Here is a 24520-nt window from a genome sequence, read left to right as displayed (position 1 = left end):
GAAAAATATATATAAAATGAATACATTAGAAAATTCTTCTAAAACTGGTGTTAAAAATTTATGGAAAGAATGGGATGAAATACATCAAGTAAATTTATTATCATAAATAATGATGGATAATATATATTTTTATTAAAAAACTTTTTTTTTTTATATTTCAATAGATTCATACTACAATTTTTTCCACTGATACAACTATTAAATCAGATGAAACTAATTCCTTTTTTAAAAAAATAAATATTATGGATTTAGAAAAAAGAAAAGAAGTTTACGGGGTATGTGGAGAATGTAATGAACCAGGTACAGGATGGTGTTGGTGCCAATCTTGCAATGCTAAAAGATTTAAGGAAAATTTTAAAAATTGGACTAGTGGAAATAAAAATATTGACGAATTAATACAACAATCACAACTTGATGCTTTACATACTTTTAAATGTCTTGAATGGATACCTTTTGAAAAATTTAAAAACGTTACCTATATTACCAGAGGAGGTTTCAGTAAAATTTATTCGGCTGACTGGCCTGAAGGAAATATTGAATATTGGGATATTGAAAATCAAGAATGGGTCCGAGAATTAAATGTAAAAGTTGCATTAAAAAGTTTAGATAATTCATCTAATATGAGTAATGATTTTTTGAATGAGGTAATTAAAATAATATTACTTTAATTTCTATTAATACATATTTGTTAATAAAATGTTTCTCTTCTTAAATAATCTATATTAGATTAAATATTATATTTCAGGTCATTTTTCTTGTGTTAATACCGTCATATGTTATGGAATGACTCAAGATCCAGATACTCAAAATTATATGATGGTTTTACAGTATTATGAGAGTGGAAATTTGAGAAATAATGTAATGAATGATTTAGTAGAATATAAGATTAAAATTCCATATTTATTTTGGATCATAGATGGACTTTCAGCTATTCACGATGCTGGAAAAGTTCATAAAGATTTGCATTCAGGCAATATACTAGTTCATCGAAGACTTATATTAATTAGTGATTTAGGAATGTGTCAATCGGTAAATGATAATGAGCGAAAAGGAATTTATGGGGTAATGCCTTATATGGCACCAGAAGTTTTACGTGGATATCAATATACAACGGCAGCAGATATTTATTCTTTTGGAATAATAATGAACGAACTTATGTCAGAAGAAATTGCTTTTAATGATATTCCTCATGATCGTACTTTGGCCGTTAAAATATGTAAAGGATTTAGACCAAAAATTTCTGAAGATACACCAAAATTAATTGGAAATTTGATTATTAAATGTTGGGATGCTAAAGCAGAAAATAGACCAACTGCTAAAGAATTATTTCAACTATTAAGAAACTATTTCGATGAACTTAACGAAGAAGTTGGCGAAATATATTCTCAAATAGAAGAATGTGAAAAAATTAAAGAGAATAAATTAAAAAACAGAACAAAAGAAAATAAACCTAAAAATCTTCAAACACACCCACAAGCAATTTATACTAGCAGACTTTTAAATTTTAAAAATCTTCCAGAACCAGTTAATTCAATTGATTATTTATCTTCTTTTCAAGGTAAATTTATTAATACATTAATAAAATTATTTATGGGGACTATATAATTTACTGATTTATTTATTAATAGAACCCATTTCGTCAACATCAGCAAATCCAAGTGAGTATATACAGTATATACGCTTTATTAAACATTGTTGTAATTATTATATTAATGGATTTCTATTTATTATAGTTTCTGAACGCCTGAATTATGAATTAAGTGAATTAGGTAAGATATTTCAATTGTTTTTAAATATCTGAATCATGTTAATTCAATTTAATAATTATTTTTTACATAGATCTCAATCAAGATGATATTTTTTAAATTTTTTTTATAATACGTACAGTATATTACTTCATTTTTATGAATTCTTTTTGATTCTCAATATTTTGTTATTATTTTCCTTACAAAAATATTTTTAGAAAAAAACATGCAAAATTTAAAAATTTTTTTTTTATCATAGTATATTGTAAATCACATGACTTTATCGGATCAAAGAAAAATGAATTGAATAAATATACAATCTCGTCCCTGTAATTTGTATCGTGACTTTGTTCACATGGAAATTAAAAATAAAAAATAAAATAAATATATATACATCCTCTTCTTTTTTCAAATAACCTATTTTACTTTCTAAAAATGTTATCTTCATTGTAAAGTTTGATTTTCTGCTTCGTTTTAATATCTTGTCTGTAACTACTAGTACGAAATTAGTCGAATTCCGGATTATTTTTTATACAAGAATTTATTTATTTATTTACAATTTAACACTACTAAATATATTAGAAAATATTTATAAAATGAATATATTGAAACAAAGTATAAATACAACTAAGAATACTTTTGTGATCATAATATTGCATCTAGGATTTCAATCGAGACTATTTCCGATAGTATGAAATATGATAAACTTTATGTTGGCATCTTTCTCTAACCCCTTGTAAAGTGAGAAACTATTACTTAATATATATCATTTTATTGCACTTGGAGGAAACTATTGAGATTGGACTATCTATAAAGGCCTAATCCAACTTATCCAAGTCAGTTTGCAAATTAGTTGAAGAATTTAGGGTAATGAAAGACTATAAGAAGAAAACCAATATAAAAATATCATATTTTCAAGCTCCAACTGTTGTTTCAGGAACTTCTAATTATATGATCAATTTCGGTTTAGCTATTTCTGGTCCCGACTGGTAAATCTATAGGGAGCGTTCTTAATATTAAATAATGATAGTTATTATTAATCAGAATAATTCTTGATTATTCAATTACATCATTTAAGAATTGCTTTGTTTATCCTTCTCTTGTTAAAACAAAATTTTTAGTAATATCTATTTACTATAAGATTTTCATGAGTTGTTACTTAGACGTATTGCTTTTTAAGTTAAAGTTTATTTAAATATTATTTTTATTAAAAAAATCACTTGTAAGTAAAACAAATTATAATTATAGTAAAATGAATGAATGAAACATGGTTTGTATTTGGAAACCATAATGTAATGATATTGATGTAACATAGAACATAGAACAAGATTTCACTAATAAAGAAAGAATTGCAAAAATAGACTTGGTTAATCTCTACGAGACATGAAGATAAAGTAGTAGCAATGAAAAAACATAATAATTTAACTAGCCAGGTATAGTGAGTATATTCTACCAGAAGTATTGTCAGAAGGAAAGTTTATGAAGAACGTAGAGATATGTTTCTTTTGTTGTCCTTTCGCACTTTGGAAAGCTTGAATGACCTTCCTTATGTAAATAGCTCGCTCCTTGCTTCATGGAGAAAACAGTCGGAAAAGAATAGAAGTAATTTTAAGGTCTCGCATAAACACCTATGCCTAGTACCTCGCAATCATGTTGACCTTTAGGGCCTTAAAACTGATTGGTAAACATGTTATTACACGAATGTATCATATTCACAAAATTTATTGCCTCAAAACATGGAAATTACCTTAATTGCTTACTGAGATTTTTCCATAAATGTATCATATATTCACGAATTACAGGGAAGTTTCAGTGTGTTACCGATAGACGGTTTGACAACAATCATTTCACTGTCAACACATAGCGTGATGTATAAACATAATGGCCGGAGTTATACTGTAATGTGGGCCAGGTGATTAATTGTTACATATTGTGTTGTCGTGAGAATCATATTATTTTATACTATTTCGGTAATATGTACTTGTGTAAAAATGTATAATTCTATTTCGATTTTTTTTTTTTACGTGAAAATTAATCATCAGTTATGCAAGTTAACATCAGCTTGATTATTATTATTATTAAGATAGGTAACGTTATTGCTAATATTATAATAAAATATCAATTTGAAACATAGTAAAAAAACTATCATATGAAACAAGATCTATATAAAACATTTGTCATCATAATGACTACAAATTTGCAATTTTGACCAAGTATATGTCAGAATAAAAGTATATAAATGGAAACAGATTTCCAAGTTTTCCGTATTAAATATTTTACAGTTTTCCATATTTACGTATTAAATATTTTCCAAGTTTTCCGTATTAAATATTTTACAGTTTTCCATATTTACGTATTAAATATTTTACAATTTTCCATATTAAATATTTTATTAAATTTAAGCAACATGTCAAAAAATAAAGAACCTGAAAATCTTGGTAAAGTAATTTTTTGATTTTTTGTGATTAAGAAACAATTAAGAAATAATTCTGACTTTTGCACCAAACATTTTTAATACTAATTCTCTCTTTCATTAGACTTGAACAAATTGAATCTCGCCCATACTTACACTCCAGAGGAACTTGAACAAATTAACAAATATCTTAAAGTTCGTACTAATTTTGAAAATGGAAGGCTAATCTCTCTTCCTCAAACTCCAATTGCTCATGAAGCTGTTGTACATGAGATTGCCAGACAACTTGGTAACTGGAATATTGATACCTGCCAAAATGGTGTTGTTACTACATCTCAAGGGGCTTTTAATTTTAGTACCACTGCTCCAAAAAAAATCCGAGCACCACACGTTGCTTTTATATCTGCAGATACTTACAACTCACTTAATGCAAAACAACTTTGGACTTTGCATGGCCGACCTTTTACTCCCATATTTGTTGCTGAGGTTGTAAATAGTACAAGTGATCAAATACTTAATGAAGTTGATAATAGATTCAAAAATGATTACTTTGCAATGGGTACGTCTGTAGAGCTAGGATGGTTAATTGATGCAAAGAACAGCATGATCTGTACTTATAAGAAGAATAATAATGAAATTATTCGTAATAATTGTAAATGGGAAGATTTAGATGGGGGCGACACTTTACCAGGTTTTACTTTAAACATATCAATAATTGAGAAAATTGTTTCACGGGTATATATTGATTCTATTGCTTTTATGTTGCAATGTTCTATCTTTTTATTCACATATAATTTTTTTTTTCATAGGATTGTGATGAAATTGAAGATAAATGCCCTTATTGTGGTTCACATTTTGCTCAGGTTTTTGCCATGTTAAAACATATAGCAAGCGTACATATTGTTGTTAAATAATAATTAAAAACTATGATAATTTTTGAAAAACATGTTTTTTATTAATATCCAAAAATGCCTTTATTGTGATTCACATTTAAAGTTATATAAAAAGTAATTTTACTAATAAAAAATTAGTTATATTTTTCATTATAAAACTTTATTTTATAAAACCTAATTCTTTATGCTTTGAACTAAATATGATTCCAAGAGTCAAATCTAAGAAATTATCAAACTTTTTCTTAATATCCAAAGGAAATGGTTTCTGTGGATTGAAATTTCTTGGAATTATTTCTGTAAATGTTTTCCACACAATATAAATGATCTGAATCTCTCTGATCACTTGTAATTAATTCATTGCCAGAGTGTTATTCATCATAATCTACAGTTTTTTGACATAGTGTGGAGATTCAATACCAAAGAAAATATCTGCATGTTCAGATCTTTCAGAATAAATTGTAGCTCATTAGCTGACTTTACTAATAACAAAGTAGGATGTTGTCTGCTTGAGTTGGTTATCAAGTGAACAAGAAAAAGAAATAAAAAAAAGAAAAAAAGGAATAAATACAATCCTATAATAAGAAATCAGATAACAAATATAAAGTAAAAACATAAATAGAAAATTTCTTCATTTTACCAGTAATTGTAAATCTCTGCATTTACCTATTATAAGAAAAAAAAAATTATTAATAGTGTGCTAAATTTTTATTTAATGGTAAAGAAGACATAGCCAATTCCTCCTTTAGAATTAGCAGACTTTATCAATAACAAAGTAGGATATTATTTGCTTGAGTTGGTTATCAAGTGAACAAAAGAAATAAAAAAAAAAGAAAGAAAAAAGGAATAAAAAAATAAAAATAAAAAATAAAAATAAAATAAAATAAAAAAGAAAAAGCAGGTAATTTCATAGGAATTACCCACTTTGCTCACCCTTACCCAACCCAAACAAATAAATCCAGTACCCTCCTAAGTAAAATTTGTGAACTCCCCGACTCAAATGAGTTATCTGTTCTAATTTTAGCTTAGGAAGTTACCCACTTTGCAAATAAAAAAATATACACCTCTTTTAAAGTCTCTTAATAAGCCATTTACACTTATCTAAAAATCAGTAATGCTCCATTTAAAGAATTTTCATCTGTTGTCCAGTATTTTAATACAAAATAATGCTGTAATTAATAAATAATTGAATACAATTCAATAATAAGAAATTAAATAACAAATATAAAGTATAAACATAAAAAAATTTTCACATATTTAATATTTGATATGCATTCTTTTTCAAGAATTCCTCTAGAAAATTTCTTCATTTTACCAGTGATTGTAAATCTCTGCATTTACCTATTATAAGAAAAAAAAATTATTAATAGTGTGCTAAATTTTTATTTAATGGTAAAGAAGACATAGCCAATTCCTCCTTTAGAATTAGCAGACTTTATCAATAACAAAGTAGGATATTATTTGCTTGAGTTGGTTATCAAGTGAACAAAAGAAATAAAAAAAAATAAAAAAAATAAAAAGAAAAAAGAAAAAAGAAAAAAAGGGAATAAAAAAATAAAAATAAAAATAAAAATAAAATAAAATAAAAAAGAAAAAGCAGGTAATTTCATAGGAATTACCTACTTTGCTCACCCTTACCCAACCCAAACAAATAAATCCAGTACCCTCCTAAGTAAAATTTGTGAACTCCCCGACTCAATGAGTTATCTGTTCTAATTTTAGCTTAGGAAGTTACCCACTTTGCAAATAAAAAAATACACACCTTTTTTAAAGTCTCTTGAGCCATTTTACACTCATTTAGAAAACTGGTAATGCACCATTCAGAGAGCTTTTATCTGTTGTCTGATGTTTCAATACAAAATAGTGCTATAACTGATAAATAAAAAAAGGAATAAATATGATCCAATGATAAGAAGTCAGATAACAAATATAAAATATAAGTATAAACATCAAAAAAAAAAATTTCGTGTTTTTAATATTTGATACGCACCCTTTTTCAAGAACTCCTCTAAGAAATAAGTTTATAAAACAACTGAAAACTGCACAAATAATATGTGGAGTGTTTTATGTGCACCTTCATCTTCATTTTATCCTATCACTCTATAATAAAAAAAATGATTAAATATTTACTATTAGCTTTGCTGAAAATATCAGCAGAAATTTTGGTCACGAACGTCACTTTGTCCCTTTCTTAGGCATACGTGACATCTTTGTTTGTTAGGCTTCTTCAGATAGCATCTTCTAATAGCTTGAAGTCTCTCTGTTGTAAAGTAAATAATATAAATATTATTAGATATCTAATACGAAAAATGTTAAAACTATTATCAGCAGAATATTTTTTCCTTTGTCACCTTACCACAAATGTATATTGGGAGTGATGCTTAGTTGCATAGTTATTAGAAGGATTAATATGAGGGATAATACTGGACATTAGCGTGAGAAAGGAATGTCATGCTGCCCTGAAAGACTTATTGGTGAGAGTTTCAAAAAAAAAAAAAAATGAAACGCGTAGAGAATTTGTTATAAAGTTTAGAAAATGTGAAAATGTAAAAAAAAATGTAGAAAAGAGTGAAATATTGTTGTACCGTGTAGAAAATTCGTTATAAAGTTTAGAAAAATTATCATATTGTAAAAAAAAAAAAATTGTGTTATAAAGTGTAGAAAAGAGTAAAATGTATTGTAAGAAAAAAAAAATCTTACTTTTTTTGAGGTATGAGTAGTTTTTCCAACGAAATTAATTAGTTATGACTCATTAACTTATGAGTCATAACTAATATTATAACTAAATATTTCCCATAGTGTCTCGCGTAATATAATTTTACCTTTCCATAATATCAAAATCATATTATCTTAAATATCATAAAGTTTCAAAATATTTTTTTAAGGTTTATTCATTCATATTTAGTTCTTGAAGAGGTGTATATTAGTAAAATTCAGGTCTAATATTGATTAGAAAAAAAAGTATGCGACAATAAAGTTACGTAAGTTAGTGATAGGCCAAAGTATAAAAAATCGTGACATAATCAAATATGATTATTACTAATTAGTTAAAAAATTTCCAGCTCATCTTACTTTACGTGCACATGATTTGACGGCTTGTATCGTGTGACAATACATACAGTATTATAGCCGCTATTAATTGTAATATTAGTAATATTATATTGTTTTACTGATTGAGAACGTTAAAGCCTATTAAAATCTAATGCACTAAAATCTCAAATTCTTTATATTTTTTTTATACAGAAATTAAGCAAAAAAATCAACGTTGTTGAAATATTTTTGATAATCACTAGATCTGAGTAATAAATATAAATCTATATTACTCATTTGATATAATATATTACTAACGAATAAAGTTACTCATACAAGTAATTATTTATGAATATATAACATAAATAATATAAATATGTCTCCAATACCTTAGTTTAACGAACTCTTTTTTTTAGGCGTCTCTCTGGAGTTTGCTTTCTCTTCTCTTGGGCCTTCAATTAAATAATCTTGAACATGGTATCTTCACCCGATAGGACTTCTTCTCTTTAGGTCTTCTTTTTATTAGGTCTTCTTTTCGGTTCCTTTTTTACATCTTCTTTTAGGTATGTAGGTGGGAGTGTGGGTTGTGTCTCTTTCCCTTTTCCCTTCATTTTTCGTTTCCCCTTTCCCCTTTCCTGTTCGTTTCCCCTTCCCTTTCGTTTTCCATTTCCCCTTCGTGTTTCCTTTCCCTTCCCCTTCGTTTTCCCCTTCCCCTTCGTTTTCCCCTTCCCCTTCGTTTTCCCCTTCCCCTTCGTTTTCCCTTCCCCTTCGTTTTCCCCTTTCCCTTCGTTTTCCCCTTTTCCCTTCGTTTCCTTTTCCTTCGTTTCCCTTTCCCCTTCGTTTCCCTTTCCCCTTCGTTTCCCTTTCCCCTTCGTTTCCCTTTCCCCTTCGTTTTCCCTTTCCCCTTCGTTTCCCCCTTCGTTTCCCCTTTCCCTTCGTTTTCCCCTTTCCCTTCGTTTTCCCCTTTTCCTTCGTTTTCCCCTTTCCCTTCGTTTTCCCCTTTCTCCTTCGTTTTCCCTTTCCCCTTCGTTTCCCTTTCCCCTTCGTTTCCCCTTCGTTTCCCCTTTCCCCTTCGTTTTCCCCTTTCCCCTTCGTTTTCCCTTTCCCCTTCGTTTCCCCCTTCGTTTCCCCTTTCCCTTCGTTTTCCCCTTTTCCCCTTCGTTTTCCCCTTTCCCCTTCGTTTTCCCCTTTCCCCTTCGTTTTCCCCTTTCCCCTTCGTTTTCCCCTTTCCCCTTCGTTTTCCCCTTTCCCCTTCGTTTTCCCCTTTCCCCTTCGTTTTCCCCTTTCCCCTTCGTTTTCCCCTTTCCCCTTCGTTTTCCCCTTTCCCCTTCGTTTCCCTTTCCCCTTCGTTTTCCCTTTCCCCTTCGTTTTCCCTTTCCCCTTCGTTTCCCCCTTCGTTTCCCCTTTCCCTTTATTTCCCCTTCCCCTTCGTTTTCCCCTTTCCTTTCGCATTCCCTTTCCCTTTTGTGTTCCCCTTCCCCTTCGTTTTCCCTTTCCCCTTCGTTTTCCCTTTCCCTTCTTCCCCCCTGATCAATGTTGCTGCACCTCAACGTGGTGATCAGGTGACAACAAGTTTTTAAAAGACTTGGCTAAGTCAGCAACAAATACTAACGATTTTTAAATATGTTTATAACTATGAATTAAAAATTATAATGTGATAATAAGAAAATAAATTCAGGAAGGGCTTAAATAATGTTCCGTCATTTTTTAATACACAAATCAAGGATGCAACCTGAGAAATACTTCAGTTTGATCAAATCTTGGTTATTTCTAATCTTCAGAAACGTTTTGTTATTTAATTCAGGGGTCACCACTGTTAAACGTTCTGGTTTTATGACAAAAATATTCTGATTCATACGAATCGGGAACATAAGTTGAATATCCGATTCTACTTGTCTTCGTAAAGGTTATACTGTAGATCAATTGATAATACATATATGAACAGACATTATAGTTCATTATTTTAGCTATAATTTATTTGTTTTATTTGTTTATTGTTGCGAGCTATAAATAGTTTTGCACTTTTACTAAAACTATAAAAAAGACCATCAGGCCTTGGCGCATTCTCGTATTCTTGATTTTTTACATAAACTTTACATTACCTATAATTGGAATTGCATTATTTGATGATTATTGGAGTTTTATGATCTGAACGATTTTCAATTATAACCTGACGATTTTATATGACCCTGATCTTATGATCTGCGATTTTTGACTCAACTTATTGGTCTGTGATTTGAAAAATGTCAATTTATGACCTGTATTTTCAAAATGGTATATGCAGTTATATTTGAAAAGAAACCCGAAAACCAGGACGATAACTGGACAAAAAAAGGTGAAAACAGGACGAATATTGATTATTCGAAATTCGAAAATATACAATCACAAATAAACTTCCCATCATTTTTGAAAACATACATTACAATAGAAAATAATTTTAAACCTGACGCTAAAAATTTATGGAAAAAACCGAATCAAGTACATAAATAAATAAATAATGTTCAATAATATAAAATTATTATTAAAATTAAAATAATGTAATTATTATTCACTTCTTGAATAGGAATATGTGGAGAATGTAGTAAACTAGGTAATGTTGGTGTCAACCTTGTAATGCTAAAAGTTTTAAGGAAATTTTAAGAATTGGACTAATGAAAATAAAAATGTTGATACAACAATCACAACTTATTGTTATAAATGCCTTGAATGGATACTTTTTACTTTTTGAAAAATTTAAAAATGTTACCTATATTATCAGAGGTCAAGAGTGAGACCGAATTTTAAATATAAAAGTTGACTTAAGAAGTTTAGATAATTCATTTAATAAAGTGATAATTTTTTGAATGAGGCAATTAAAATAATATTGCTTTTAATTTATATTTATGTATTGATACATATTTGTTAATAAATTTCTCCTTTATATATTATATTTCGGGTCCTTTTTTTTTGTTTAATATACCGTCGTATGTTATAGTATAACTCAGGATCAATATAAGAAATTTGCACATTTGGTATAATGATTAACGAACTATAATGATATTTCTCATGATCATATTTTGGATGTTTGAAATATGTAAAGGACTTGGACCATAAATTTCTGAAGATATGCCAAAATAGTGCCATTTCGCTGAAACCATTTTCCCGTATGGTCATTTTACCTAAAGGCATTTCGCCGAAGATATGGAATTTTTCAATTTTCCTTTTCTTTTTTTTTATGACAAACAAATTATTTACACGTTTATTTTATTAAAGGAAAATTAATTTTATTTAACAATTTCGTCGTACTTAACAATTTTCCGAAACATTTTTATCGAATTGTTAATGATTAAGGAATTATGTTAATCACTAACATTATCGGCGAAATGTCTTTCGACGAAATGAGGATTCGGCGAAATGCCTATTCGACGAAACGTCCATTCGACGAAATATTCTTTCGGCGAAACTTCCATTCGACGAAACGGCCTCGGTGAAATGGGCTTCAGTGAAATATACTTTGGAGAAACGTACTGTAACCATTAACTAATACATTTAAAAAATTATATATTTTATAAGTTTATTTATTTTTAATAGAACTCGTTCATCAACTTCAAGTAAGTACTGTATATACTCGCGTTATCAAAGATTATATCATTTATTAATAGTTTCTGAATGTCTGGGTTGCCATACTGATTATTCTGATTGAGAACTATTCAAAAAAATAAGAAATAAAAAATAATTAAGTTAATTAACGTAATTTCATATTTTCATATACATAAAAACAATTTCTTACCAAATTCACTTACTTGGATTTTTAAATTAGTATATTTTCAAATTTTTATTTTATATAAACTACTTCATTTTTTATAAATTTTTTTGGATTCTCAATATTTTATTATTATATTCCTTACAAAATACTTTAAAATATAAAAATTTAAAAAAAAAAATATTATACATTATAACGAACGAAGTTGTAAATCACATGACTTTATAAAATGAAATTTAAAATATAGGATAAAATATACGATCATATCATACTATTTTATTCTTTATTATTTGAGACGAAATTATTTGTTATATAAATAAAAATATATTTTTTAACCAAATTTAAAATTTAGTATTAATTTTTTTTTTTTGTTGCGATATCTATTTAAATTCTCAAATTTTCTATACTTAATATAGTATAAATCAATCACGATGATTTTTGGGGAATAACAGATAAATAAAATAATTCACGTGATTCAAGAACTTTAGAACATTCGATGATTTCATTTAATCGAAAAAACATTCTATATATAAAGTATATATATATAAATAAACGCAATAACTCCGATCATTATATTTCCTATTATATATAATTTTTTATGTCTATTTTCACATGGAAATAAAAGCCATCAAATCTATTCAATCGATTGATACGATCAGTTGATTGAATGAAAATATGAAAATCAAGTTTAAAATCTCGATTTCATTATTCAACCGAAAAAAGTGATGTTTTAAATCAATCACATCATTTATTTATATGTAAATACATATTTGTTTTTACTATATTCAGTTAAAAAAAAAAAAATTAAAAATTGATTTACAATCCCCAAACACAAGAAATAAAACTTTAGTTATAATCGAGGTATATACACTATACAGTATAGTAATATATACAGTACATTAAATAAAACTATCCTATTATTTAATTCTGTATGTAATGTAAAGCAATAAGTTCGTTAATAGGAAAAAAAAGAGACGCGATTATATCATGCTGCGTGAAAAATGCATTACAATGACATTCAATAAACAAACATTCATAGCACGAGATTAATATAAATATTTTATGGAAGTTTCATTATAATTCTATGTATTGACTAATTTTAGAAAAGATCGTTCTATTTGAATTCGGTATTTTATTGGTTTCTTCGTGTGAAACGTTGTTATTAAATATTCGTTTATCAATAAAAAATTATATACATACAAATAATATATATATATATATACACTTTTTATTTTTTTAAAAAAAAAATTAGATTCAGATAAAAATAATCTTAGATTCCATTTTTAATTTTATTTAACCAATTAAAAAACATTAAAGAAATATTATTAGCTTTTTGAAAAAAAAAAATCATCATTACGAAAGGATATTACTGCTCGCTATTATCGGTACATTACTTTAATAGGAAAATTTAAATAAAACAAAAAAGAAAAGAAAGAAAAAAAATAGATGACTTTGTTCTCATCTGAAACTTGTTTTAAAAAACCGAAACAAAACCTAATTATCGAACCAAATTCTTTTCCAATCATGAAATTTTATCTTAAACCAATTTAAGCGGAGTTTTAACCCAATTAAAAATTAATGGAACACAAAGAAATCCAATTTAAGGTTCATTATATATTCCGTTTACCGATATTTCAATAATATGTTATGCAAAATACATCATATTTTATGCAACCAGGATAAAATTTGCGTTTTAGAAAAAAAAAAATTCTTATTACAAAATATTTAAAACTTTTATAAAAAACTTTTCGAACTTTTCGTAAATTGGAATAACTGATCATTTTTTACTTTGTCAATCAACCTGATTTTAAAATGATTGTTTTTTTTTTATTTCCCATAAGATTTTCATTGTTTCTTATATTCCATAATCAGTAATAAATTAATTAAATTTTAAATTATTAATTTCATTCTTTTTTTCTTTAAAAAAATTAGTGAGATTTTTTTTCTTTGGAGCGTGGTTAATTATAGAATATTATTAACAAAAAAAAAATAGTATCAAGCTATAAATAAACAAAAATGTTATTATAAATAAATTTTATTTATTTATTTTTTTTTTTTGTTTATTCTTTACTTTGCAGCCAAAATTCAAAAAACCGCGCCAAAATATACATGTACATTTTTATATATCACAATCAATCTGAAACCATAAAAAGAAAATTGTAAACCATAAAAAAATCAAAAAATCAAAAAAAATCGATTGTTGCCCAAAAAAATTTTCTTTTTAAATTTTTTTTGCATAAATGGAGAAGGGAAAGTATAACAAAATAAAGTTCCGGTTCATTGTTTATTGTAAAAAAAAATTTAATGGCATCATATATCATCATATGCTCTTGACTCTTTAATCAGAAGTAATTTTACCTTTTATAATGGTCTTATTATGATCTTATTGTTTCATTATTCTTTTCCTTCATTTTGATTTTATTAAAGTTTAATAAAATGGTTTTGTTCGTGCTCATTCCCTTTTTCCTTATTGAACGCCAAATCTGATAATCGAAAAATTCAAATTATCACCTTTGCATTCGGTTTATAACTGTATGCCCCCCTTGTATTGTATAATTATTTACAGTATATGCATTGGTGTGACAAATACGACAATACATTTATCAAATATGGATTTTTTATATAAAAAACTTTTTTATAAAAATAACCAACCCTCTTATAACCAAAATAAACATAATAAACATCCCATCTTAGTATAACTGCATTCAATCAGATAATTTCTGTACATTATCACACTTGGATACATAACGTCAATAAATAATGATTTTTTTTTTTATTCGGATATTTATTTAACGATAAAAAAGATTTTGAAATCAACTTGAAATAATATAATATGTACACTTGACAGTATTGCCAGTTTTGAAATGGTCAACTTTTTTTTGTACCACGAAAAAATCGGCGGCCCGAAACAACAATCTCACTTTTCCGTGCCGTCCGGTATTTTACATTTATATATACAACGCATATATTAAAAAAAAACAAAAAAAAAAATTTTTTTTTTTTTTTTGTTCCCTTCGAAATACATACATATGTGTATATATATATATATTTGTTGTTATTTAAAATAATAAATATATATACTTTTATTTTATTTTATTTATTTTATTTATTTATTTTTTTTAAATTGTATAATATAATATAATATAATATATATATATATACTGTATATACTGAAAAAAAAAAAATGTTAAATAGAACCTGAATCGTTTTGTCATAATATTCCCTTCTTTTTTTCCTTCTTCTTTCTCTTTATTTCATTTAATAAAAAATTATAATATCGTTTAACGTTATACTTTTGACCGATTTGAAAAAAAAAAAAAAAAATATTTGAAAGCTTATATATATATATATTTTTTTTATATTTTAAAAAAATAATGAAAGGACAATACAAAATTGGATTAGCAAGAATACTGTTACTTCTATTATTAGTATTACATAAAATATCCGCAGTAACCACACAATCCTTAACTATCAACACACCAAATTATTTTCAATTAATTTCACAAACGAGTTATCGTGACGGTACATTATTATTAAGATTATCATATCCATCTTCTCTTTCTTCTTCACCAACGACGACGACAACGACGACGACGACGACGACGACAACAAATTGTAATGAACCAAAATTATTTTTAAAATTGATTCTTTCGGATGGATCAGTTAAAGATTTAAACATTGACGTCCCTCAAATTCCTTTAGAAAATTTTTGTAATGATAATTCCATATCAAGTTCATCAACGATTGATTTTGTAAAAATTCACCCAATATCTTCCGGTTATATATTTGTTACATATTATTGTGATTTTTCGAATTTTAATTTATGTGGAATGGTAATTAATTGGAATGGTAACATCTTAAAGTAAGAAACCTTTATTTCATTTTCTTTTTAAAAGTTTATTATATATTAAAATTTTTACATTTTTATATTAGTAATAATTCTCTAGGAGATTCTTGTACTGACGTTAATGTCGTACAAAGCGCCAACACAGGTTTCTTGTGGTTATGTTACATACAAGAATCAAATCAATTGAAATGGCGAAAATTAAGCGCTCCGTAAGTAAACAAACGTATTTTCTTTTTTTTTTTAAATAAATATTCACCTTTCTTTTCTTTCTTTCGTAGTGACTCATCAGGATCATTCAATTCATTATCATCTGGAACAATTAATAATATAAATAATTTTACTTCAACTTTTACTCAAATTTTTGCGACAGAAAATGGAGGATATGGAATTTCTACAATACGATTTCAAGATATACAAATGAAAATTTACGTTTTATTCATCCCTTCTGAACCTTTAGAAGATGATATTAAAGGACCATTTCAAATTTATTCACAAATTTCAAATAATATACAACAATTAAATATATTTAAATGTAATATAGCTTATAATTCTTTTGGTTATAATTGTGTGATATATTATATTGGAATGGATGGTCAAACTAATATTATAGATGTAGAATTTTTTTCTTCTGGTTCAGTATCAAGTACGACAAGATTAGTCATGAATAATGAATTAATAACTGGAACAATAATTTGGAATATATTACAATTACATTATGGTGGATTATGTATATTAACAGAAAATAATTTAAATAAGAATATTAATGGTATAATATATAATGATAAAGGTATATATAATACTACTTGGGATATATCAACAAATAATCCATCATTAAATTTAACGAAAAATGTTGGAATATTTCCTAATAATACTATTTGGATTATGTCAAAATCAACAACATCAACAACAAATTTAAATAATAATAATAATGAAAGTTGGACATTTATTACTTCTTCATCATTATTATCAGATCTTGGTAAACCTGGTATTTATGATAATGCTTATATAGATTCAACTATACCATCAATTAATTCAATAATACCTTTAATGTCAACTAAAAAATTAAAAATTAAGTTTAAAAATTTTATACAATTATCAAATGGGAATTTATCTATAATTGATCTTAATAATAATATTATTAGACAAAATGTTAATAAAAATAATGGAAATTTTATTAATTTAATTGATAATAATACGGTGGAAGTTGATATATTTGAAACAACTTTTAATAGAAAGGATACGTCATATTATGTATTAGTTGATAATGGTTTCGTTAAAGATGCAAGAGTTGATCAAGAATTATTAGGTATTAAAAAAGGAATTTGGAATCTTTCTACTGGTATGTAAAAGGAAAAGAGTGAAAGGAAATGAAAAAATGATGAAATAATTTAACTAATTAAAATAATTTTTTTTTTTTAATAGATAATAATTCGGAAGATAAATCTTATTTGGCTGAATCATTTTTAGGTTCAACAAGTGCAATATTAAGATTGACACCAGCAGGATCCTCATATTACACTTCTTTATCACAAAATGAAAAAGATCAATTTTCCAAAGATCTTGTTTCAAATTTATCACTCATAATTCCATGTAATGTAGCTTATTTATCAATCAAAAGTCGTTATCAATTTGACAAAGATTCAGCCTCCCAAGTATTACTTCGAATATCTATTAAAAAAGAAGGAAGGAATGAAGTGGACGTTGATAATATTAGTTCATCACAAATTGTTAAAGATTTAGATTTGTTAATTAAAAATAAAGATTATAATGCTATGTCGACAACAAGTACAACATCTTTACTTGACGCGTCTTACGGTGCAAAATCTTTACGTAAGTAGTGCCATTATTTTTTTTTTTTGACGTCATAATTTTATTCTAATTTTTTTTACATCACGTTTAGTGGATTTATGGATTAGGTACGGATATATATTAATAGGAGCGGGTATTGGATTTGTGATATTAACGATACTATATTTCTTTGCACGTAAAAGTAACAATAAGGTAACATTTAACCTATTTTTTACGATTATTTTTCATGTATGATATAATTTTAATTATATTGATCATTTTTTTTTTAAATCGTTATTGTAGGGAAATAATGAAGTAATATTCACGTTTACATTTATTATGTTAGATTTCGTGTTAGATATTTTATTCGTATCAATTCATGGACGTGATTTATCATGGTTATATATAACAAGGTATGAACATTTGGATATATTCTTAATTTATCATATTACATATAGAGATGGTCATATCATGCGCATGAACTTTATTATGTTATTCACTAACTTTTTTTTTTTTATTTTAATAATAGTATCCTATTGTTAACGATACCAATAGCATTAAATTTAATGTTTACTTATATAATAATAAGTAAAGAAATTAAGGATAATAATAAATTTGCAAAATGGTGGATAAATAATTCGAAAACAGCCTTATTATTCACTTTACTTGCTGGTACCGATTTAGAATCATTAAATTGCTTGACATCAAAAAGTTTTAATTCAATGAATTTAAGTGCTCCTTTAACTGAAAAGACGATATATCAAATATTCATCATAAATATTGTTACTATTCTCATTGAAGATCTTTCTCAATTAATAGTCCTAGTAAGAAAAATTGTTTTTTTTTATATATATATTTTAATTCTTCGATAATTATTAATCAAAAAATCTTTTAAAAATATTATTAGATTATTTATCAAGTGTATACGATATTTCCAGATATAATACCTATATTAACATTATCTTCATGTATATTAGTATTATTAACAAAATCAATTTTTTCAATAATTTATTATCAAAAATATCGTAAATCAAATACTCCGAAAAAACCATACGGGATAAAATCTGATCGTTCAGTAGTAACGACTCGTGAAAGTAAAATACATGATAAAGATAATTATTCTTATCCAGATTCATCACCAATACTTACTCCTATACCTGAAGATTTTCTTAGGAAAAAACCTAAAAGAAGTTTCTTTGGTAGTGGGCAATATACTGTTGATAGTAAAAGGAATAGTAGTAATAGTATTAGTAGTCAATATGCTAGTTATTTTCCTGAAGCGTTAAGATTATTTTCTAGTAGTGATAATAACAACAATAAAAGCAATAATAATTCTCAATCAGATTTAGCAGAACGTATTATGGCATTAAATGAGGGTAATTACTTTGGTAGAGATGAAAGAACGGGCGAACCAATAGTTTTATTAAAAGAACCCGTAGATCAAAACGCTTTATCAGCAAAAATCAAAAATTTATCTCATGGTAAATTGGTTGGGGATAGTATTGTATCAGTCAGTAAAAATATTCCTGATAGATTAACTAATAATCAAGATAAAAGATTATCTAATGTTGGAATAATTTGTAATACTCATAATGATAAAGAAGAATGTGAGAACATAAGAGAGGAAATTTTAATAGATCAAGATGATAGTAATACGCCATATACTAGTAGTGGTAGTGGTAGAAGTAGTACTATTAATCGTACTCGATCAACTCGATCAACGGCAACTAATGCTTCGACAGTTGATGATAATTCTCTAGATAATAATAATTTAAAAAAGAAAATAAGTTCTCTTAGTTTAAATCAACAAAATCTTGGCACCATTACAGAAAAACAATCAAATGTTGATAACGACGCTGATGACATTAATGTCGATGATGGATCAGATAAAGCAAAACCTACATCAACATAATTTATTTTATTTATTTTTAAAAATTTAAAGTTGTATTAGTTTAAAATAATCTTGTACCATTCATTTACCATCCCAACGTTGATGATGACGTTGATGGATTTAATTATAATGTTTCAATGTTTCAATGTTTCAATGATTTTTTTTTTATTCTAAAATATCTATATAGTATATACATTCGATTTTATCAAATAAAAAAAAAGTTTCTTAGCAAAGTAATCGTCTGATTCTTTCAAATGAAATGATTTATATAACAAATGTATGGAAAATTTTAAGGGAAGGCGGGAACATTTTGAGCGTGAATCCGTCATTCCGTCCTCGTCCGTCATCCGATTATGAGAAGAGCGATATATATAGTATATAATACAGTAATACAGTACGGACGTATAATTTAGTTATTTCATTTATTATTATTATTATTATTGTATTTAAAAATCATTCGAATGCTGATATTATTATCAATTTGGGGTTGGAACTGAAGTTAATAAAACAAAAGCATTTGAATTATATAAAATAACAGCTGAAAAAGACCATTTAAATGCACAATATGAACTTGCCTCAAGATTTTTATTTAAATTTTTTAGAATATTATTAAAAAAGAAATATAACGATCAAATTATATATGCAATAAACACGTAAATCATATTTTGCAGCGTGTAATTTAATCAATTCACCACGTTTATAATATAATCATATACTTATCATACTTTCCGGTTTAATATCAATCTTTAATGACAAATTACTAAAAGTGGAAGTTCATCGGATTTAGATATCAATTAATCCATTTATTAGAATAATTACGCAGTGTGTAATATTTTACGTCTTGGCTCGTAAAGTATCGCGTTATACGAAATTAAGCTATCACAGCAATGACGTAAGTTTGAATTAGCTCAATCTGGTTGGATCTAAATTTTTATGTAGTTTGTATATTTTCGGCCAGTTTAAAATTCCTACATATATTTTTGTATGCTTTGCCACAAATTTACTTTTAAAGATAAAATATTCAAGGGTATTGATTTCTAAAATTGATAAATTTGATAATCATTTATCTATACAATAAAATATCATTAAAACTGGATTAAAACCTGATTAGTAACAGTTTATTTAATTATGGCAGTGTAAAAATGAGGCTTTGATTAATTAGCCTCAAAGAACGGACATAGCCCACTTTATACAAGTAAGTCACACGTTATGAACATCACATTTTAGGATTCAGGATTTTATCTATTTTATTTATTTGTTGATTATTATTTTCTCTCTTTTTCTTTAAAAAAGTTCTATCTTTCAATCGAAAATGAAATTTTATATAATAATATATTTATTATTTAACATATTATTTTCAAAATCTTTTGGTCAAGATCAAACAGAAAGTCAAGATCCTACAGATCCTACATTAACACCACCTTCACCAACTAGCTCGAATGATTCAGAACCTCCTCTTTTAGCAAATAAACATCCTGTATTAGCTCATCCTTTATCTCAACCTATAATAATAGTTTTAGTAATTCTCGTTTTAATCATTTTATTTTTAGTTCCATGCGTTTATATTACAAAATATAAACAACACTGGTTTACAAGATTTTCTCCCATTCCTACACATCCTAAAAATGTTGATCAACATAATTTACCTATAACCGAAAAATCTGTTCGAGGTTTAGAAGAAAATAATAATAAGTCAAATACAAGTTTTGAAAATAATTTCTTGGATGATACTCCAATGATAACAAAGAATTCCTTTAGTTCTACTCAATTACATACCAGATCTTCAACGGATGAAAATACTTCTTTGGTTAGTAATCAACCTTCGACCACTTCTTTACCGCAATCAATAGACACAGTCAAGTAAGAGAAAAGGGTTTATATATAAAGGAGGATATATTATCAGTTTGTTCAATCTGTACATATATATAAATATGTCATTTTAAACCAATCAGATACAAAGATTTAAAATTTATGTTTTATCTTTTTTTTTTCTTTCTTCTTTGTTTGTTACTTTACTGCGCGATATATATATATACATATATCGTGAAAAGATTTTTATCATTTAATTTAGACAAATAATAAATCTTTATTTAATAAATATTATGCAAAAAAAATGAAAATATTTGATGATAATAAATGACATAATGTTTATACATAAAATATATAAAATATTGCTATAAATAAATGGGATCGTTTCGAATTTTAACGGACAGAATAATTGAAATTTAAAAAATCAAATCATCATCATCTTGATTGAGATCTATTAAAAATATACGTTATCTGTTATAAACATAATTTTTTTAAAAAAAACTATAAACAAATAATTAAAATATTCATCTCACCTAATTCATTTAACTCATAATTCAACCTTTCAGATACATTTTCGGAAACTATAAATGACAGTATAAAATATTACTAATAATTAATTGATGAATAAACATATTTATCATATACTTACTTGGATTTATTAATGTTGTTGGAATGGTTTCTGTTAAAAAAAAACAGGTCAATATCAATTTTTTTTTTAAAAAAAAATAAAAAAATGTACTAGTAAATTTACCTTGAAATGAAGATAAATAATCAGTTGAATTTATTGGTTCTGGAAGATTTTTAAAATTTAAAAGTCTACTAGTATAAATTGCTTGTGGATGTATTTGAAGTTTTTTAGATTCATTTTCATTTGTTCTGTTTTTTGATCTATTCTCTTTAATTTTTTCACATTCTTTTATTTGAAAATAAATTTCGCCATCTTTAACATTAATTTCACCTACATATTCTCTTAATATTTGACATAATTCTTTAGCTGTTGGTCTATTTTCTGCCTTAGCATCCCAACATTTAATAATCAAATCTGCAATTATTTTCGGTGTATCTTCAGAAATTTTTGGTCTAAATCCTTTGCATATCTTAACAGCCAAATTATTATCATGAGAAATATCATTATAAGGAATTTCTTCTGACATAAGTTCATTCATTATTATTCCAAATGAATAAATATCTGCTGCTTTTGTATATTGATATCCATGTAAAACTTCCGGTGCAATATAAGGTAATACTCCATAAATTCCTTTTTTAACTGATTGCTCTTCATTATTTACTGGTTGACACATTCCTAAATCGCTAATTAATGGGATTGTATCATAAACTAATATATTACCTGAATGAAAATCTTTATGAACTTTTCCAGCATTATGAATATTTGAAAGCCCATCTATAATACAAAATAAATATTGTATTTTATTTTTATAATTTATGTTATTCATTAAAACATTTCTCAAATTTCCATCTTCATAATACTGTAAAACCATCATATAATCTTTGGTATCTGGATCTTGAGTTATTCCATAACATATAACAGTACTAATAAAATGAAAATGACCTGAAATATAATATTTAATCTAATAATATTTAAAAGAGAAAATTAGATTTATAAATATATAATAAATTTAACTTAAAAGCAATATTTATTTAATTACCTCATTTAAAAAATCATTATTTATATTAGATGAATTATCTAAACTTTTTAATGCAACTTTCATATTTGGACATCGATTCCATTTTTTATTTTCAATATCCCAATCTTCAATATTTCCTTCAGGCCAATCAGCCTTATAAATTTTACTAAAACCACCTCTGGTAAGATAAGTAACATTTTCAAATTTTTCAAAGGGTAACCATTCAAGAAATTTCATGGAAAATAAAGCATTAAGTTGTGATTGTTGTATTAATTTATCAATATTTTTATTTCCACTAGTCCAATTTTTAAAATTTTCCTTAAATCTTTTAGCATTACAAGGTTGACACCAATGGACTCCTGTACCTGGTTCATTACATTCTCCACATATTCCATAAACTTCTTTTCTTTTTTCTAAATTCATAATATTTATTTTTTTAAGAAGGTAACTAGTTTCATCTGATTCAGTTGATTCAGTAATTGAATCAGTAGTAAAAATTGTAGCATGTAACTATTTTAAAATTAATAATGTATAAGAAATAAAAGTTTTTAATAAATAAAAAATTTATATTATTTTTATATTATAATATAATAATAATTTTTACCTGATATTCAATATTATCATCATACTCTATCCATAAATTTTTAACATCAGTTTCAGTTGCATCTAAATTTTGTTTTGAAGTATCCATTTTACAAAATATTTTTATAAGTAACTAATTATGGAGTTACAGATAAAATCAAAATTTTAATTTTATAAAGAAAATAATTTTTTTTTAAGAAAGCAAAATTTAATGCGGTGCAATAATATTGATTATATAGAAAACATGTAGCGTACGGTGAGCTAACTGAGCTATGTATGTACGTATAGTGGTCAATGTATGGCAACGTCCGGTATACATCACCCCACCCTACAGTATGGATGACATGTTTCCGTCGTACCCAATAATATTGGGTATTACGAAATTTAAATCTCATTCGTCATTGGATGCAAATCCCCCTAATTTGCACAGAAGTGTAATCGCCTTAATTTAGAATTTTTGTGTTAACATTATGAACAAATATCAATTTTTTGTTCAATAATAAGTTAAGTTAGTTAATGATAATTATACAGCAAGATGTAAGCATTTATAATTTTCCTTTTTTAGATAAAAATTTAGAAAAATTCGCAATAGATGAAAATTTTAACACGAAAAATAAAAAAATAGTTAGATTGCAGAAAAAAACAATTTTCCAATATATAATATGTATTGAAAATTGAATTAGATCACTTTAATCACGGTAAGATAGTTAACATTTTCAAATTTTTCAAAAGGTATCCGATATTCAAGGAATTTTAAAGTAAACAAAGTATTAAATTGTGATTGTTGTATAGATTCATTATTTCCGTCAAATCTTTAAAATCTTTAGCATTACAAGGTCGATACCAACGCCATCCTATGCCTAGTTCATTAATATACTTTTTTTTTCTTTTTTCTAAATCCATAATATTTTTTTTTTTAATTGAATTAGTAGAAAAAATTGTAGCATGAAATATTCTAATAAAATAAATGGTTAAAAAAGTTTTAATTTCTTAAATTTATATTTTTTATTATAATATAATAATATTGCTTTCCATAAATCTTTAACTATTATCAGTTTTAGAATTATAGTTGTATGTTGTATCTACCTAAATATTGCTTTAAAATATCCATTTCAAAAATGTTTTTATCTTGTAAAA

At 26.0% G+C, this 24520-nt stretch overlaps 5 protein-coding genes across 5 annotated transcripts; 3 read left to right on the top strand and 2 right to left on the bottom strand.

The window, feature by feature from the left end:
* Positions 1-16: 16 nt before the first annotated feature.
* Positions 17-1865, top strand: OCT59_004396 (uncharacterized protein; the record flags this gene model as incomplete). Its single annotated transcript, XM_066148248.1, has 6 exons — positions 17-88; positions 165-275; positions 829-1558; positions 1629-1658; positions 1734-1769; positions 1840-1865. 6 exons carry the CDS (start codon positions 17-19, stop codon positions 1863-1865), a joined length of 1005 nt encoding a protein of 334 aa, XP_065996867.1.
* Positions 1866-8600: 6735 nt separating this feature from the next.
* Positions 8601-9530, bottom strand: OCT59_004395 (uncharacterized protein; the record flags this gene model as incomplete). Its single annotated transcript, XM_066148247.1, has 1 exon — positions 8601-9530. One exon carries the CDS (start codon positions 9528-9530, stop codon positions 8601-8603), a length of 930 nt encoding a protein of 309 aa, XP_065996866.1.
* A 5664-nt stretch (positions 9531-15194) lies between these two features.
* OCT59_004394 (uncharacterized protein) lies at positions 15195-19581 on the top strand (the record flags this gene model as incomplete). The annotated part of the gene is made up of 8 exons (XM_025316347.2): positions 15195-15682; positions 15754-15876; positions 15946-17006; positions 17090-17497; positions 17568-17668; positions 17759-17868; positions 17985-18279; positions 18363-19581. The coding sequence occupies 8 exons, from the start codon at positions 15195-15197 to the stop codon at positions 19365-19367; spliced, it is 3591 nt and encodes a 1196-aa protein (XP_025180698.1). The 3' UTR covers positions 19368-19581.
* A 1051-nt stretch (positions 19582-20632) lies between these two features.
* Positions 20633-21477, top strand: OCT59_004393 (uncharacterized protein). Its single transcript, XM_025316346.2, has one exon. The coding sequence runs from the start codon at positions 20659-20661 to the stop codon at positions 21208-21210; it is 552 nt and encodes a 183-aa protein (XP_025180697.1). The 5' UTR covers positions 20633-20658; the 3' UTR covers positions 21211-21477.
* A 94-nt stretch (positions 21478-21571) lies between these two features.
* Positions 21572-23492, bottom strand: OCT59_004392 (uncharacterized protein; the record flags this gene model as incomplete). Its single annotated transcript, XM_066148246.1, has 6 exons — positions 21572-21606; positions 21689-21736; positions 21805-21834; positions 21907-22557; positions 23167-23311; positions 23406-23492. 6 exons carry the CDS (start codon positions 23490-23492, stop codon positions 21572-21574), a joined length of 996 nt encoding a protein of 331 aa, XP_065996865.1.
* Positions 23493-24520: the final 1028 nt, after the last annotated feature.

Source organism: Rhizophagus irregularis, chromosome 12 (assembly GCF_026210795.1).
Source record: "Rhizophagus irregularis chromosome 12, complete sequence".
Classification (NCBI taxonomy): Eukaryota; Fungi; Glomeromycota; class Glomeromycetes; order Glomerales; family Glomeraceae; genus Rhizophagus; species Rhizophagus irregularis.
Note: the sequence above shows the minus strand (reverse complement) of the source record. Positions and strands in the feature narration are given on the sequence as shown.